Source organism: Protomyctophum bolini, assembly GCF_963924005.1.
Source record: "Protomyctophum bolini genome assembly, chromosome: 18".
In the NCBI taxonomy this organism is placed as follows: domain Eukaryota; kingdom Metazoa; phylum Chordata; class Actinopteri; order Myctophiformes; family Myctophidae; genus Protomyctophum; species Protomyctophum bolini.
The window spans coordinates 27,817,453-27,835,043 of record NC_137879.1 but is presented as its reverse complement, the minus strand read 5'-3'; the positions used below and the strand labels follow the sequence as shown (position 1 = coordinate 27,835,043).

At 42.0% G+C, this 17,591-nt stretch overlaps 1 protein-coding gene across 1 annotated transcript; it reads right to left on the bottom strand.

Moving 5' to 3' along the window:
- Positions 1 to 506: 506 nt before the first annotated feature.
- Positions 507 to 8,891, bottom strand: LOC308333618 (cilia- and flagella-associated protein 52-like; the record flags this gene model as incomplete). The annotated part of the gene is made up of 13 exons (XM_080790075.1): positions 507 to 688; positions 1,045 to 1,156; positions 2,014 to 2,116; positions 2,437 to 2,588; positions 3,462 to 3,607; positions 5,068 to 5,216; positions 5,478 to 5,648; positions 5,983 to 6,083; positions 6,225 to 6,341; positions 6,717 to 6,816; positions 6,949 to 7,077; positions 7,526 to 7,662; positions 8,886 to 8,891. 13 exons carry the CDS (start codon positions 8,889 to 8,891, stop codon positions 507 to 509), a joined length of 1,605 nt encoding a protein of 534 aa, XP_080646201.1.
- Between the last annotated feature and the right edge of the window lie 8,700 nt (positions 8,892 to 17,591).

Sequence of the window (17,591 nt, the reverse complement as noted above, 5' to 3'; positions counted from 1 at the left end):
TTATAAAATGGTCTAACCTCCAAATCTCTTATTAGGCCGACTTTGGCTAATGTTGTAATGTTGACTGCTACTTAACAGTCCTGACAGAATCATCAAGTCACAGTATTTTTGGTGTATCATACTGCCTCCATGTGGACAGAATAGGGCATTACATCATCAAAATAAGACATGTAGGCCTTTGCCGTGTCTTCCCCCGATCTCTCTCCCCATTTCCTGTCAGACTACTTTCATCCTATCAATAAAGGCAGAAAAAGCCAAAACAAGAACATTTTTAATAAAAGGACATGTATGCAGGTGGAGTGCTGTCTCTGGCACAGTTTTTCCTTTCTATCGTTAGAAAGTAGTTTCACTCTTTCACTCTACAAACGGTGGGTGTTGTTAAACAATGGAGAAAAAAAACAACCTCTGGTCAGAATGGGACAGATTTATTTTGGGGAGGTTAGGCCGAGGGTTTGAGTACCGTATGAAGATTGTAGTGTAGGTCCTCCTGAGCTTGGACGGTGTTTCTAGGGAGAGACTGGGCGGGGGAACCTCCACCTGAGAATGGCCCCGTCAGCACTGGTGGTGACCAGCGTGCGGTTGTTGGTGCAGATCTTGACACTGGTGATGCTGCCGCTGTGGCCGACGCCCACATGGGTCACCTCGCCATCCATGTAGTTCCACACCTTCACCAGCTGGTCGTCTCCACCTGGACGTGACGGACGTAGAGGAGACAAGAACCATTACAAAGGGTGCAGCAGTTACTCAAACATCACTGATCTAGAATCTGAACCGTGTGCTGCTTATTTTTAGTTGTCTCTGATCTAGGATCATGCTCCTTACTATTGGTTGATAGTAATTAATTGGCTATGATTGACTTAGACAATTTTTGGCCCTGGGTAGCCACGGCCAACAGTGGTGTAGATCTGTGCTCCAAGGAGCATACTTTTGTAGATTCATATGTTTTTAATGCAATCACGTTTGGGGGGGGGTGAGTGAGAATGTTAATTATTAGTATTGTGTAACATCAACAAGAACAATTGACGGTGTTATTATTTGCCATACCTGTGACAAAATGCTGCCCATCTTGTGAGATGTGCATTCCATTGATGGCTCCAGACTGGGAGCCCTCGAGCTCTCTGATGGCCGAGCCATCATACACCTCCCAGTAACCAATCTGAGCAGAGACAAATGACAAACATAGTACATTAAAACCACAAATCCTGTCAGTAAATTAAATTCAATGACTAGTGTTTTGTAACCACTGCTATATGTTATGTGTCTTAACCACAAGGCCATTGGCACACAATCTTAACCAACAGCGAATGAGTAATTGATCAAAGACGTATATAATTAAGAGTTACCCTCTCTCAGAATTAAGAGCACAATAATCACCAATACTTACCAAAGCTTTAAGCAATGATGCCTCCGTATTATTATGCTGTTGTTCTATTTTTTCCTAATTGGTTTCTATTCAGGTGAGTTTCTGTCATTCATCTGTATCCCTAAACTAAAACATTATTGCATTTAGTATGCTTATTATGCCTCTATATGCAAATGAGCAGGTCTATGTTCAGAGACTCTGTCATCTTGTCATGTACACAGTTTTCTGCTCTGAATGACAGTTATTGTCCCTGGAGGTTTTGCAGTTGACGATGCAACGGAGCCTCTCAAAATGAAATTATTGGTTGAAGTTAATTATTGCGCAGGTTCATTTTCACCTGTCTTTGTCCAGATCTCTGAGGACAATCAGTTCTTCTACTGCGGTAAGTTCATTTTCTTGTTATGTAAAAGACTAAACTAATTACAGCTACAACCCTGAAAAGAGTGGACAATAAGGATCATTGCTATTTTTGGGGGAGTAAACATTTATGGAACATTTTAGGAAAAATGTCACTTAGTGACATGCCCAATATAGGGTTAATGTGGAGACCTCTCACCGTCACAGCTTCTCGCCAGGGCTCAGTGTGATCAAGCAGTTTCAAAAGCCCTGACATCTCTCTAGAATAGGTTATATCTGGTTCTGAATCGTACCTTCCTGTCTGTGCCGCTGGTGACGATCTGGAATTCTTCTGGGTGGTAGCACACACATCTGAACAGCGTGTTGGCCAGCACCATCTGATTCCTCACAAACCGCCTGTGGTAGTAAGAGACACAGGGAACAGAGAAGCAGAGTAGACAACAAGAGTTATTATTATAGTAGGAAGAAGTTGTGCATGTGGGCAAAACGCAAGCCAAAAGACAGTATAAATCATAGAAAATCACATAAGACATTGACACATAAATGTGCACTGCTTAAAAAATAAAAATAAAATGCACTGCTTTTGGACATTCGGGCTACAAAAAATACATATTATTGGAAGTCCATGTTATTATATTTATGGTTGCATTTGCATTCAGAAAATGGTGCGTACACTTCCAAGTGCATACGTGCCGTGTGTGCATTTGGATACTCACACTAAGTCCCAAATGATGCAGGCGCCGTCAGAGCTGGCCGTGACGCACTCTGTGTCGTCGCTCTTGATCTTGATGGAGTTGACGGCAGCCTTGTGCTCCTTCATGGTCTCCTGCAGCCGATGGCGGCCCTGCAGGAGCTCCCACACGCGCACCTGCAGCATGAAGGAACTTTTTCATTTGCATGATAATAAATGTATGCCTATATTCCGCAATTTCTGCACTGATCAAATTCCAACATGGAATAAATGTTTATTCTACTTTTTATTCTACTCAAAGCATAGCATATGTGTGCATTAAATAGTCATATTAATTTAGAATATGTTTTATTTTCCCTTGATTATATTTTGTAATATATTGCTTTATGTGGAGAATTGCTACTCATAAGAGGAAGCTTTTTTGAAATATGTATTTTTGTTGTGGTTAAGTGGCTCAGTAGTTAAGTGGTTAATGATATGACTTTATCGTTATCACAGTCCATCATAGCAGTAAAATCTAGATGAAAACTTAGTAGTGATTCAGTTCAAACAGGTCTTATTCACATTTAGTCCCTCAACCGCACAAGTGGTCAGGAATAATTAGAACAGTTTATTACACCGTTTTGTTGAATACTCTAAGATTCTGATGGGCAACACTGGATGTCAATGGACAGGCAGCTTGGGCTGAAACAACCAAATATGGAGATGCCTGACTTCATAGACTTTGTGCCTATTTCAGATGATGATTAAAGTTTCTTTATTAGGAAAAAGACCCCTTGAGATGTATCATCTCGTTTTCGAGGGGCTCCCAACAGTTACATGTCACAACTTTTTTGTACATGTAAACAGTAAAACAAAACAAATTACATACACCTAAGATGCGCAATAACACGGGTAAAAACCCAAATGGGGACAATGGAGGAAGTGCAGTAACTTGAAGACATGAAGACGTTGTCACTGGAACACTGAGTCTAGTCCCATATCATGGCGAATAAAAACGAGGTATCTCGAGGTGGTGAACATTATGAAGCCATGACACCTGCTACTGACCTGTCCCTCTCCCCCACCGCTGATGATCCTCGTGCAGTCCCTGGTGGCTGCGATGGAAGTCACACCCATGCTGTGTGCGTTGTGGATGACTAGCATGACCCGGCCACTCTCCGGAGCAAACACCCTGATGTTGCCATCGTTCCACGCTAGGGGCGTACACAGAGACAGTCAGGTCCCTCGTTATGGATTGGAGATTTTGTGTTGCTTTGTCAACTATGCTTTTGTTCCTCAAGCACTCAGCACCATTACGATTTATGAAAAGGTATATTGGCATTATAGGGTTTTGTATCTCGGTCAATGGTTATTGACAAATACAAAAATACATGATCTAAACTATATGAATATATGAATGAGTTTGTTGTCCAGAACGACACCCAAGTATTTGTAGCTCTCTACGACTTCAATTTCTGTGCCCTTGATGAGTGTAGGAGCAGGACTGGGAGGAGTCTGTCTAAAGCTAATGATCATGTCTTTAGTTTTGGTCACATTTAGCTGTAAAAATGACTTGTCACACCAGGATATGAAGTCATTGAATATACCCAACAGGTGGATTTTTTGCAAAACAAAATGCCTCAAATCATCCAATTGCCATTCAAGGCATAAGAAGAAGAAATGTCACCTTTTCACATTGGCCTATTATAGCGCCACCAGGAGGCCACAACCTGACCTGCACTGCCCTGGTGGAGACCTGCATGTGCCCCGACTGGCACTTTTTCTCTAGTTATCCTTGTGAGAGCTTGTGATGATCAACAATATCACACAGTAGCACCGTAGTCAAAACACAAGTGAAATGTCACTGTTTTATTTATAACTTTCAATCTTCACAAGCTAGACCTTACAGGCACACACTAAAAGGTTACATAAATCTCCCTCCCTCTGTCTTGTTTCCAGGTAACGGTGTGTGTGTGTGTGTGTGTGTGTGTGTGTGTGTGTGTGTGTGTGTGTGTGTGTGTGTGTGTGTGTGTGTGTGCGCGCGCGCATGTCTGTCTGTCTGTGTGCATGACTAATCTCAGAAACTGTTGGACCAAGCAGCACCAAACATTCTGTGCATGCAGCCAGTAGGCCAATGAAGTACTTCCAGTCTTCCACCCCAAATTATTCAATTAGGTGTCATGGTGGTGCTATACCAGCCCACGAACGGTTCTCGAGTTACATGGATTACAGATCTCAGGCTCCCAGCTGGCATCAATGAGGAAATAGAATAGATTTATCTGGCTATAGGATGTTCTGGTGCTTCTGGGGACAATAGAACATCTGAACACATTATTCTGCAAATGAGGTACCAACACTGGCAGTGGAGGTCGACATCAAAACAGTGTGACCAATACTTTAAAAAAGTATTGTGGTGTTATAATAATCTGTTCTGAAGTGATATGCATTTTTGTGACAGGTGACAGTCTGTCCAATTTTGGCCAATTGGCATGAAAGGTTAATACGTTCTTCTGTGGGCCAGAACAACCAAACTTTCTATCACGTTGTGTGCAAACCCGTTCATAATTGCTCAATTCTACAAACACACAGATAGACGGACCAACATACAAACAAAGTGACAGAAAAATGGACAGAGGAGATGAGTGACAGAGAATTTGGAAGGGGACTGTCTCACCACTGACTATGCTGGTTCCGTCCCTCATGATGTGCAGGGCATTACATGTCATGTTGGGCACAGTGATGCGTAGCAGCTCCTTGTAACTGCTTGTGTGCCACACCCGGATGTCTTCGTGGGAACAAGTGGCAAACATCTCTGAGGTTCCACTGGAAGACAAGCTCAATTTGAAACCTGGATTGACAAGAACATGAGTACACTGCCCCCTAGTGAAGAAAGTTGAATACTGGACTAATGTAGTTCTCGGACAGTTGTTCTCAACTGTCAGGTCATGTCCCCGCAACCTCCCACATGGTGGTCCCAGTTCTAATTTGATTATTTGTGTGCGTGTGTATGTGTGTGTTTGTTGGGGGGGGGGGGGTCCTGAAATGGTTGAGAAACACTGCTCTACGGTTCAGTCTGCCACTTACAAAAGTATGTTCACGTCCCTGACAGCACTTCGGTGGCTGGACAAGATGAGTTCAGCCTTGAAGTCATCGTATGTGACACGGTAGACCTGAGCAGACTCTGTCCCAATAAACAACTGCTGCCCCTCTCCTCTCACAGCGATGGAGGTCACTGCTCCCTCCAGCTGGACTTGTCTGCCACAGGGTGATGAGAAAAGGAAAGGTGGATTAGTAATGTATTGCAAACAGGGAAGGGAACTATTTTGATTCCACCTGCCTTAACGCACTTAGACCGGAAAATGGGAACCCCTTTGTGTGTTTAATTGTTATACCTTTCAATCTGAGAACCACTTTTTGTAACATTAGCTGTTGCTATATATATAGCAACATGAAAAACGTAATCATACTCTAAATGCATTAATATCTAGCTTACAAGTCAAAGTCAAACTCTAGCAGCAGTTGGCAGGTGGTTATATAATATACAGTACTGTACATAGTATTATATGAGGGGAAAGGTTGCAGGACTCACTTGAGTGTTTTGAAGTTAGCTCCAGAGCACAGAGAAAGGAGACCGGCTCCAGAGCCCACTAGAATGTTCCCAGACCGCAGTAATGTGAGGACATTCACACCCTACACAATGAGAAACACAAGCATACGGTTTTAAAGACAGAATCCAGAAAGGCTGCAGGTGGTCCAGTGCACATTGACTTCAATCAAATAAGAACAACCACTGTTAACAGCAGTCACATGTGGTTGTGGTCTGTGTCCTACCTGGCTGTACTTGTGTTTAACGGGCCAGCAGCCGTTCAGACGGCTGGTCTCCAGGTTGAATTTCATGATATCTCCGCTGGTCGTACCACAGTAGAAGAACTGATTGTCCTCAGAGATCTGGACAAAGACAGATTGACTGATTGACAGAAGCTCAAGCAATAAACGTATTCTGTCACATCATTGAGGGTGCAGTACTATACTGTGTAGGTCATTATGAGAAAATTCAACATAAAACGTGCACGTTGCAGTGTCAAATTCAGTGGGAAGAGGATAACCCACCAATGCAGCATTACTGTAATAACCATGACATGCTTTGTATGTATGCACTATGCAGGGGCACTGCATATCTCCAATTTGCTGTATTGTTTCTTAATATATATATGGTAACTTTAGCTAACTATCTACAGCCAAAGTTGCAGGAGCCCTTCAGAGTAGCCATGCAGTGAATAAGATGGGGAACAAAATGCCGTGGATTGAACACCAATCTCTCACCTCTATACATTTGACGATCCTTTTCAGCAGGCCCAACTGGCAGTCTGTGGGTCTGACCTTTCTGTTGTTCACATCCAGCTCCCACACTCGCACTGTGCCACTGCAACACAAAGAAACAGAATAACAGAATAACCTTAAGCAATTTCCAATGTGCAAAATACAATAGCTAAAATAGCAGGTCTACAAGCTGAGCTTGTACATTTTATTTATTTTTAGGTACATTCTTACTCACTCTCCAGCAGTGACAAAGACGCTGTCGTTAGTGTTGGAGTACTTTGTGGTGAGGCAGTGACCGGCGACACGAGGCGAAGCGGGGCTCCCACAGATGGCCTCCTTGGTCTCCACGTTCCACACCGCGATGCTGAAAACATATTCAGCAATGATCAGCATGCATTATGGAAAACAGCAAAACTACTCCTATTCCTAATAGTTGTATTATCATTACTACTATTACTTCCACAGTATTAAAACAACCAGAAGACAGTGCCAGTGACTTTAGCATTTTGTTACATTTACTGAAATGCATTTCCACTAGAGGGCAGCATTCCATGTATTTTCAGGCACCCCAGCAAGTCCTACTGTCCAGGAATTTCAAGGAACCCCTATAACTCTGAGAGTGTAGTACGGATCCGTATGGTTCCATTTGTACACTCTCTGGGTTACAGACCGGTAAAGGGTACAATTGGAACCCCCTCAAGATACCCTGAAGGTCCCTGGTTGTCTGGATCCCACTTTGAGAACCATTGCAAATTCCTATGTTGATATTTAGTGAAGGAATTAAGGAAAGTATAATGATCAGTCATGTTTACCTGCCATCGTCCTGACCTCCAAGCGACACCAGGTACTTATCGCTGGGAGAGAAGGCCAGAGACTCCACCTTGGCTTTATGGAGCTGCATCCGGGCATGAAGTGCTCGCTTTGTGAAGTCCCAGATGATTATGTCCGCCTAGAATTCAAAATGTAATAATGAAAATAAATATAGCTACAAGCAGCTATAAGACGGGGTGAATATACATTGAGCTATATAAACATTGATGACTGATATTTATAATACATTTTAAATCACCCTAAATCAATTCTACCCAAGCCCTAGGTCAGCCCGAACCTGCTCATTTCTGTGTGGTTGACATGGCCAGGGGCGTAACTAGACATCAGAAGGCCCCGACACAGACTGGTCAGCGAGTGCCCCCGACAGAACGAATTGCGTGATGTATGGATAAAATGTGTATGAGTAATCTACAGAAATGTATTTTGCCAAAACCGGCCTCATGGTGGCGCTATAACAGGCCGTTGTGGAATATTTGGAGCAGAGGTTCGTTGTTGGCATCCAGGAAGTGTGTGTGCACAGTTTTGCATGGATCGGGCCAACGATTAACTGGTAATGGACAGACGTACACACACGCGGACACACACACGGACACACGGACAGACGGACGGAGTGCAAAACATACTCTCTCCCCATGCCTTCGGCCTGGTGGAAACAATAATAATTACAGTGAACCCCAGATTCGGCACAAACAAGGGACTAAATTATTCATCATTACACAATACTTTTATGAAACTGTACATTATTAGCAAATTCCCACAGCTCACTTCAAGTAAGGCGCTAACTGTTAAGTTGAAACTGTTCAAAACTTAAGATGGGGTATTTTCCTGTCCTGCCCTGGAAACCAAAATGAAAGATGTCAGCTACACTGACTAAAATTAGTCCATTTTAGGCCTCTCAAAATGCATGCGAGCTGTCCTTTCACATCCTGTTGATACCAACATTCAGCGTAAACAACCTTGGTGGTCTGTCAAAGCCACCTATACATCTGTGAGCTGCTATGTGGCTTTTCTTCCTTGTCAAGACATTGATATGGAAACAATACCACATATTGTACTGCAAGAAGACGAAAGAACACACAGTATTACATACAGGAGTAGGGTCAACTAAAATGTATATGCCTTTCCTGAAGAAAAAATAAATAAAGAAAAATAAAGAAATGATAAGGGCCCGAGCTTTGGACTAGTGTGAAGCACTATTGAAATCCAATGAATTATTATAAATATTATTTGTTTCACAAAAAAAACATTTTAACCCTAGAACACTAAACACGGGTGATTTTAACCCGGGCGATTATATTTTTGAATTTTTCTGATGTCTGAGGTGGGTGGGTCTTTCAGTACCTTCATGATTCTCAGTGACATCTTAGAGGTAGGTTTGTTTCCCTGCCCACACTATCACATTTCACCCGTGTTTAGTGATAGTGTACTTGTACTTGATAATGTACTTCTTTAATTTTGTTAATGTTTTTATTCACTGGACCAATCTCACATGTCACATGACTATGCACGTTCACCATGATAGTGTGCGTGCGGGCGTGTGGTGTGCGTGTGTGCGTGTGGTGTGCGTGCGTGCATGTGTGTGCGTGCGTGGTGTGGGTGTGTGACAGTATACAGTATGTACAGTAGGACTGCACAATATCCTAATATAAAAGCAGCAAGTCTCTGTGTGTACATGTATACGTACGTCTGTATAAGTAACTAAAGAACCGTTAACGTCTCTGTGTGTACATGTATACGTACGTCTATAATCCACATAACTAAAGAACCGTTCAAGTTCGAATTTGAACCGACTTCAAATTTGACACACGCGTTCCACACCACCACAGGGAGTGCAGTGCCCGGTGTCGAGTCTGTCGGATCGCTGGTTGTCCAGAACCAGCATAAAAGCCTCTGCCCGGGCTCTGGGCAGGACCCCTGCCCATGGGCTCTGGACATCTCCATTTATGGAGCTGGCCTGTTCTGACATCATAATTATGTTATGACATCTGCATATACTCCATAGTTGTCATGCCTGACAAATAACTCCATATATGGCCACGCCTCCAAATACCCATAGACATCAAATATAATTTTTAGCCCCTCCTATGTACAGCTTTTGTCCTCACACGTCTCAATATTTGCCATTGGCAATGGAAGGAGAAATTAGGTCAAACGTCTGCCAAATATGACGTAAATTTGTGGCAACACGAACATTAAATGCCATTGACAATGAAGGGATAATGTACGTCATATGTAGACGAGCAAATCGCCTAACCAATCACATAAATTCAGTTGTTCATGAGATTATGTATGATGATGTATAATGATAAGATAATGATCCAGTCTGGCAGTGTGCCGTGGGTTCGACTCCCGTTCCCGGTGGCCTTTGCTGCATGTCACCTCCCCATCTCTCTCCCCATTTCCTGTCAGCCTACTGTCTATCCCTCCATACAAATATAAAATAAAAAGCCGAAAAAGGAAAGAAAAAAAAGAGTCTCAAAGAATGTGTTGGTACCTCCACCATTGTGTGCCAAACAATTACAGTAACAGCACCAAAATGGTTTCCTGGAGCTGACCTGTGCTGACATTCCAAATGTTGATCTGACCTCATCAAACCCTCAAATGAACCAAGTTGGTACAACACATGGAACTCCATATGTGGAGCTGACTATCATCACCTGGATCTCCATATATGAAGATCACCACCCTGACCTCATCAAACTCTACATCTGACCTCACGGACACCAGATAAATAGTTTAGCTCCTGCTTCTTAACTGTGCCGTATGAAGAAGCCCTGTTGTTTCAGCGCGACCTCGCTCTTGAGGAGGTCACACAGAGAAATGCCAACCCGAAAACCTTCATTTGGCTAATTCCCCACCCCTGTGGAATTGCCCACACCTGCCAGTTGATTACTTACACGCTCCACCTAGCTTCCACAGTCACTTTGTACTAACTCAGTTACAGACAACCTTTGTTCATTGCAACATGCCGAAAGGTTCCCGAGCCTACCGCAAACCAATGCGTGGCACACAACAGCGTGCAGGAGCAGCTGAGATATACAAATTGCATAACTGGGTGGGCCATGCATTTCCAATTTGCATCATTAACGAGTAGGCCGGTGCCCAACAGGCACTGTTCTACTGTAACATTCCGGCAGTTTCTAAATACTGGGGACCCTTACTCAACGTTTCTAGCATAAAACGTTAGGGTACTCAAAATGCCCGTGTTCACATTGGGCTCTATGGGCTGGCAAGTAGACTACAACTCACAACCCTCCACTGACAAAACGGTCCCGGTGACACCGAACCGGGTCATAACCCGGGGCACCACTATAGGGGTTAATTCGGCCCTGATCCTCACGTACAAAACACAGATGAGACAACTGTTCTGCATTGGGTGGTTTCCATGTAAATCTCTGTAGAAGTTGTTGTATTAAATAGAAATTTCACGAAATACCTTTCGTTTATGGGTAGGTTTCCTTCAACACCTAGCTGCAGAACATTATTTGATGTGCTCCCATGAAGGACAGAAAATTCTAGAATTTTGCTGTCCTAGGCTCTAGGGGTGACGTAGGAAACCACGCCCATCGCGTATATATGCGGGCGTACATTTTCCACTTAGTAAACCTTGATCATCAGACTAAACCTTTCATTTGAGGCAGCTTTCCGTCAAAACACAATGACTGACAAATTGTTTGTTTTGCTTCTTCTTAGAACAGTGTGTAAGTATATCTTCTATTTTGCTCGATACTGTAAGACCCATTTTTAGATCAAAATATTAAACTTAACTGAACTGCATTTTATGTATTATTCAAAGGCTCATTATGTTTTTATATTTTAATTTCATTGATTTATTTTTTTACTTTATTTTTTGCATTTATTTTTAAACCGATAACTCTCTTTTTTCCCTCTATTTTGTATTTGCTGTGTCTCGGGACAACCATTGTTCTGCTACCTGATCTTCAGTCACGACACAGATTCCCCAGCAGATCTCTTTGAGAATTGTCAAAATCAATGAAACCATCACCTTACAATGCCCGGGAATTAATGGAGAAAGTTGTATTTACTGGTATAAGCAATGTCTGGGACAAATGCCCCAAGAAATGTCTGTTTCAATATATGCCAAAACAGCCTTTCGTGGACAGTTTGACAACGCACGCTTCATTGTGAACGACTTTAATGCTCAATACACTCTAACAATCAGAAATGTCAATAAAGATGATGAAGCAACATACTTCTGTGGAAAAGGAATCGGATCATGTGTTTCTATGGAATTTGACAACGGCACATATTTGGTTGTAAATGGTACAGTATCTCACCTTCATTCTCTATGGGCCTATCGGTCTTCTTCTTCTTCTACCACTTATCCGACTTAAAATGTACTGTTGACATAATGAACAATGATTACATACATAGGCCTATTGTGTCTTGTCAGTTAAAGTTATTGTAAGTTATTCTATTGCATTCACAGAGTCTCACCACGAGAGGTCGATCCACCAGACCTTGGTCCCACTCGGAGACAGGGTGACCCTCCAGTGCTGGGTTGTCTCTGGGAGTAGAGGAGATGATGCCCAGTGTACTGGAGGACACAATGTGTTCTGGTCCCGAAATGAGTCCCATGCTGGCACGGTTTCATCTCACTGGGACAGGAGTAGAGGATGTGAACCCAAGGCTGGTTCAGTTCCACAGAGATGTGTCTACAGTCTCTACAAGGACAGTGTCCTCTCCTCTGATGCTGGGATGTACTACTGTGCTGTGGCTGCATGTGGAGAGATACTCTTTGGCAAAGGAGTTAAGCTGGAAATAAGTAGGATATGCATTTGTTTTCAGGCTAAAGGCTATTAAACTAAACTATAACTAAAATGAAGGAAAAAAAATACAAATTCTAATATTCAAATTTTATGTCTCTACCTGATCTTTTTTATATAAAAGCAAAAGGCACATCTATAAATAAACAATATCAAAGTGCAACAAAAGGAGAAACATGTATTCAGCTGAAGGGAATTAAAAAACATGATACAAACACTGACATTACGGTATAGGTTCTGCATTTAAATAATTCACCATATGAAGAGATTTAAATTTGTAGTTCCAGGCTTGAAAGTTAAACACAATTTTAAAAGACAGTAATTTAATTAATATTCTATTGTTAATTTGTTTCATAAGAGAATCTATTATGATATGGTATTATACATATTCATGTTATGTAGTTGTTGTGTAAAGATATATATTTAATCGTTAACAGTTTTGATAGATTGTTTTCTCTCTGATTCCAGGTCCGAAGTTGGATCCTCATGTCATTGTCCTGGTGTTACTACTGGCATGCTCTGTGATCGCGATTGTTGTTCTTATTGTTGTTCTTATTTACACCAGAACTCAAAAAAAAAATTGTGAACATTGCCACGGTAAAATAGATTCCTTTCATTCCTATTATTCATTATAATCCATTATGTATCTACGTGTATATATATTGCTTATTTTTTTAAGTCACAATGGGTAATCTCCAACACATTATTCCTAAAGTACATTTCATGATATTAACCAAAAGTAAGTCGCAACAGACTTTTGGGTCCCAACTTCAGAAACACTGAATTAAAAAGGTTTCTGCTTTTTTCTTACTTGTAGGAACACTGAACCCTTTGTCTCATCTTGGTCATGACCAGACAGCTGTCCATCAGTCATGTGAACAGGTAGGCCTAATACTGTTTGGCGTGTGTGTGTGTGTGTGTGTGTGTGTGTACACACACACACACACACACACACACACACACACACACACGAAGTCTAGCTCGTCAGTCAGTGTGCTTCAGTAACTCTGGTACGACCCCTGAATGCTGTCCTTAAAAAACACTGAACCAATAACTGTTCAGAGGACATTGTTCCTGGCTAGATTCCCCATGCTGACAGTTAGGATGGAGATGACAAATTGTGTGCGTGTGCAAATGTATTTCCTCCTCTACATTTGTCAGACCACAGATCCAGACTCCACCTATCAGAATCTCCAACCAGCCACTATGGATGACGTCATGACCCAAACATCTAGAGTACAGCCTCATAAGTATGACCTCATGATCACCATTGTATTGATTGTTGTGTTGGTTAAATTATGCCTCTCTTTCTGCACCTACTGTCCTACTGCTTGTGCTCTCATCTACTTCTAGGAAGAGATGGCAGCTTGGAGGTGCACACACCACAGGTCCAGACTCCACCTATCAGAGTCTACAAATAGCCACTATGGGTCAGGATACATATGATGTCCTGGCACAATCTGCAGTACAACCTCATACGTATGAACTCATAATTACCTCTTCATTGATTGGTTCTATTTGGCTCCTATACTGTTACTCACTACATGCTCTCGTCTCCTTTCAGGAAGAGACAGCAGCGTGGAGGCCATTAGTGGGAGGAGCTTCACCTGGTTGGCTACTCTGGAGAGACTAATTAGTCTGTTTCTGTCTCTGCCCCCAGGTGTTCTCCTGGCTTTGTTTGATTTACCCTTAACCCTGCAAGACCCGGATATATTTCTAGTTGCAAAAAAGAGATTTCAACCTTACTACTACTTTGTACTCCTAGTACTTTGCAGAGGAAAATATGTTTAAACATTTTGCACATTTGGGGGATATCTTTCACAATAATAATGTACATGTTCTAGATATTCTAATGATCACAAAAAATGTATATTACAGGCTTTTGTCAGGGTTAAACCTTAAAGGTTAAAAATTGTCCAGAGATTTTGAAGATGTGTGAATTTCTGCCTCTGTGGGGGTCTATTTATATGCAAATATCATGACCAATGGCATTGTAAGACTAAACAATGAACATCAATGATGTTTAGGTGAAAAAATAACTGGTCTTTATTTTCCATTCACATGCACTCCCTGGATACTAGGTTTCAGGGTAGTCTTTATTGTACAGGCAGGTACAAAGGCAGTAGCCTGGCTAATAAGCCAGACTCAAATCACACTGTCGTGTGGTATTTGCTTAGAGTAGGCCTATACTATCATTTTTGTTGCCAATGGCTGATTCGGTCTGGCTTATTAGCCAGGCTACAAAGGCAGGTATTTTGTACAGGCAGGAAGCCTACGTAAGAGATATATTTTCCTTCCGTTCAGATGTTGTAGCTACATTGGTGACCTCGGTACCCTGCAGGCTTTTATTTTTGTTTCGGCTCAAAGCTACTATACCCTTATCACTGATTTATGTTGTTTTTGTTAAATTTTCTTTTTCATTTACTTTATAAATAGTTTGATTCAATAAACCGTTTTAACTGACAACCTGTTTATTGTCTGAAGTTCATCACAGTTTGTTTGGTTGGCCTGGCACGCACGCACACACACACAGGCCGGGGGCACACCTTAGCACACACACACACACACACCAGCAAACCACACGACACAGGGGAAGCTGAGATAAAAGGTGTGAATTTACGGGGGTGATTTTCTCAGATTCTTTCTCAAGCACTGGCTTTGTTAGCAGTGAGAGGCAGAGTAGAGAAGTAGTTTTCATTTATTTTATTTTATTTCATTGTGCATAGTAGTAGTAGCTAATGAAAAATGCACTATAAATATCCATGAAATAGCCTACTTTAAACTGAGTGTAGCAAAAATAGTAGTTACACTTTGTATATATTTTTATTCTCTTGTTAGTGATGTAGGTACTGTAGATAGGTATACACAATACTTTTATAAAATTATTAGCAAATTCCCACAGCTCACTTCAAGTAAGGCGCCAACTGTTAAGTTGAAACTGTTCAAAATGTAATATGGGGTATTTTCCTGTCCTGCCCTGGAAACCAAAATGAAAGATGTCAGCTACACTGACTAAAATTAGTCCATTTTAGGCCTCTCAAAATGCATGCGAGCTGTCCTTTCACATCCTGTTGATACCAACATTCAGCGTAAACAACCTTGGTGGTCTGTCAAAGCCACCTATACATCTGTGAGCTGCTATGTGGCTTTTCTTCCTTGTCAAGACATTGATATGGAAACAATACCACATATTGTACTGCAAGAAGACGAAAGAACACACAGTATTACATACAGGAGTAGGGTCAACTAAAATGTATATGCCTTTCCTGAAGAAAAAAGAAATAAAGAAAAATAAAGAAATGATAAGGGCCCGAGCTTTGGACTAGTGTGAAGCACTATTGAAATCCAATGAATTATTATAAATATTATTTGTTTCACAAAAAAAACATTTTAACCCTAGAACACTAAACACGGGTGATTTTAACCCGGGCGATTATATTTTTGAATTTTTCTGATGTCTGAGGTGGGTGGGTCTTTCAGTACCTTCATGATTCTCAGTGACATCTTAGAGGTAGGTTTGTTTCCCTGCCCACACTATCACATTTCACCCGTGTTTAGTGATAGTGTACTTGTACTTGATAATGTACTTCTTTAATTTTGTTAATGTTTTTATTCACTGGACCAATCTCACATGTCACATGACTATGCACGTTCACCATGATAGTGTGCGTGCGTGCGTGTGGTGTGCGTGCGTGTGGTGTGCGTGCGTGCATGTGTGTGCGTGCGTGCGTGGTGTGGGTGTGTGACAGTATACAGTATGTACAGTAGGACTGCACAATATCCTAATATAAAAGCAGCAAGTCTCTGTGTGTACATGTATACGTACGTCTGTATAAGTAACTAAAGAACCGTTAACGTCTCTGTGTGTACATGTATACGTACGTCTGTCGTCTGTATAACTAAAGAACCGTTAACGTCTCTGTGTGTACATGTATACGTACGTCTATAATCCACATAACTAAAGAACCGTTCAAGTTCGAATTTGAACCGACTTCAAATTTGACACACGCGTTCCACACCACCACAGGGAGTGCAGTGCCCGGTGTCGAGTCTGTCGGATCGCTGGTTGTCCAGAACCAGCATAAAAGCCTCTGCCCGGGCTCTGGGCAGGACCCCTGCCCATGGGCTCTGGACATCTCCATTTATGGAGCTGGCCTGTTCTGACATCATAATTATGTTATGACATCTGCATATACTCCATAGTTGTCATGCCTGACAAATAACTCCATATATGGCCACGCCTCCAAATACCCATAGACATCAAATATAATTTTTAGCCCCTCCTATGTACAGCTTTTGTCCTCACACGTCTCAATATTTGCCATTGGCAATGGAAGGAGAAATTAGGTCAAACGTCTGCCAAATATGACGTAAATTTGTGGCAACACGAACATTAAATGCCATTGACAATGAAGGGATAATGTACGTCATATGTAGACGAGCAAATCGCCTAACCAATCACATAAATTCAGTTGTTCATGAGATTATGTATGATGATGTATAATGATAAGATAATGATCCAGTCTGGCAGTGTGCCGTGGGTTCGACTCCCGTTCCCGGTGGCCTTTGCTGCATGTCACCTCCCCATCTCTCTCCCCATTTCCTGTCAGCCTACTGTCTATCCCTCCATACAAATATAAAATAAAAAGCCGAAAAAGGAAAGAAAAAAAAGAGTCTCAAAGAATGTGTTGGTACCTCCACCATTGTGTGCCAAACAATTACAGTAACAGCACCAAAATGGTTTCCTGGAGCTGACCTGTGCTGACATTCCAAATGTTGATCTGACCTCATCAAACCCTCAAATGAACCAAGTTGGTACAACACATGGAACTCCATATGTGGAGCTGACTATCATCACCTGGATCTCCATATATGAAGATCAGCACCCTGACCTCATCAAACTCTACATCTGACCTCACGGACACCAGATAAATAGTTTAGCTCCTGCTTCTTAACTGTGCCGTATGAAGAAGCCCTGTTGTTTCAGCGCGACCTCGCTCTTGAGGAGGTCACACAGAGAAATGCCAACCCGAAAACCTTCATTTGGCTAATTCCCCACCCCTGTGGAATTGCCCACACCTGCCAGTTGATTACTTACACGCTCCACCTAGCTTCCACAGTCACTTTGTACTAACTCAGTTACAGACAACCTTTGTTCATTGCAACATGCCGAAAGGTTCCCGAGCCTACCGCAAACCAATGCGTGGCACACAACAGCGTGCAGGAGCAGCTGAGTTATACAAATTGCATAACTGGGTGG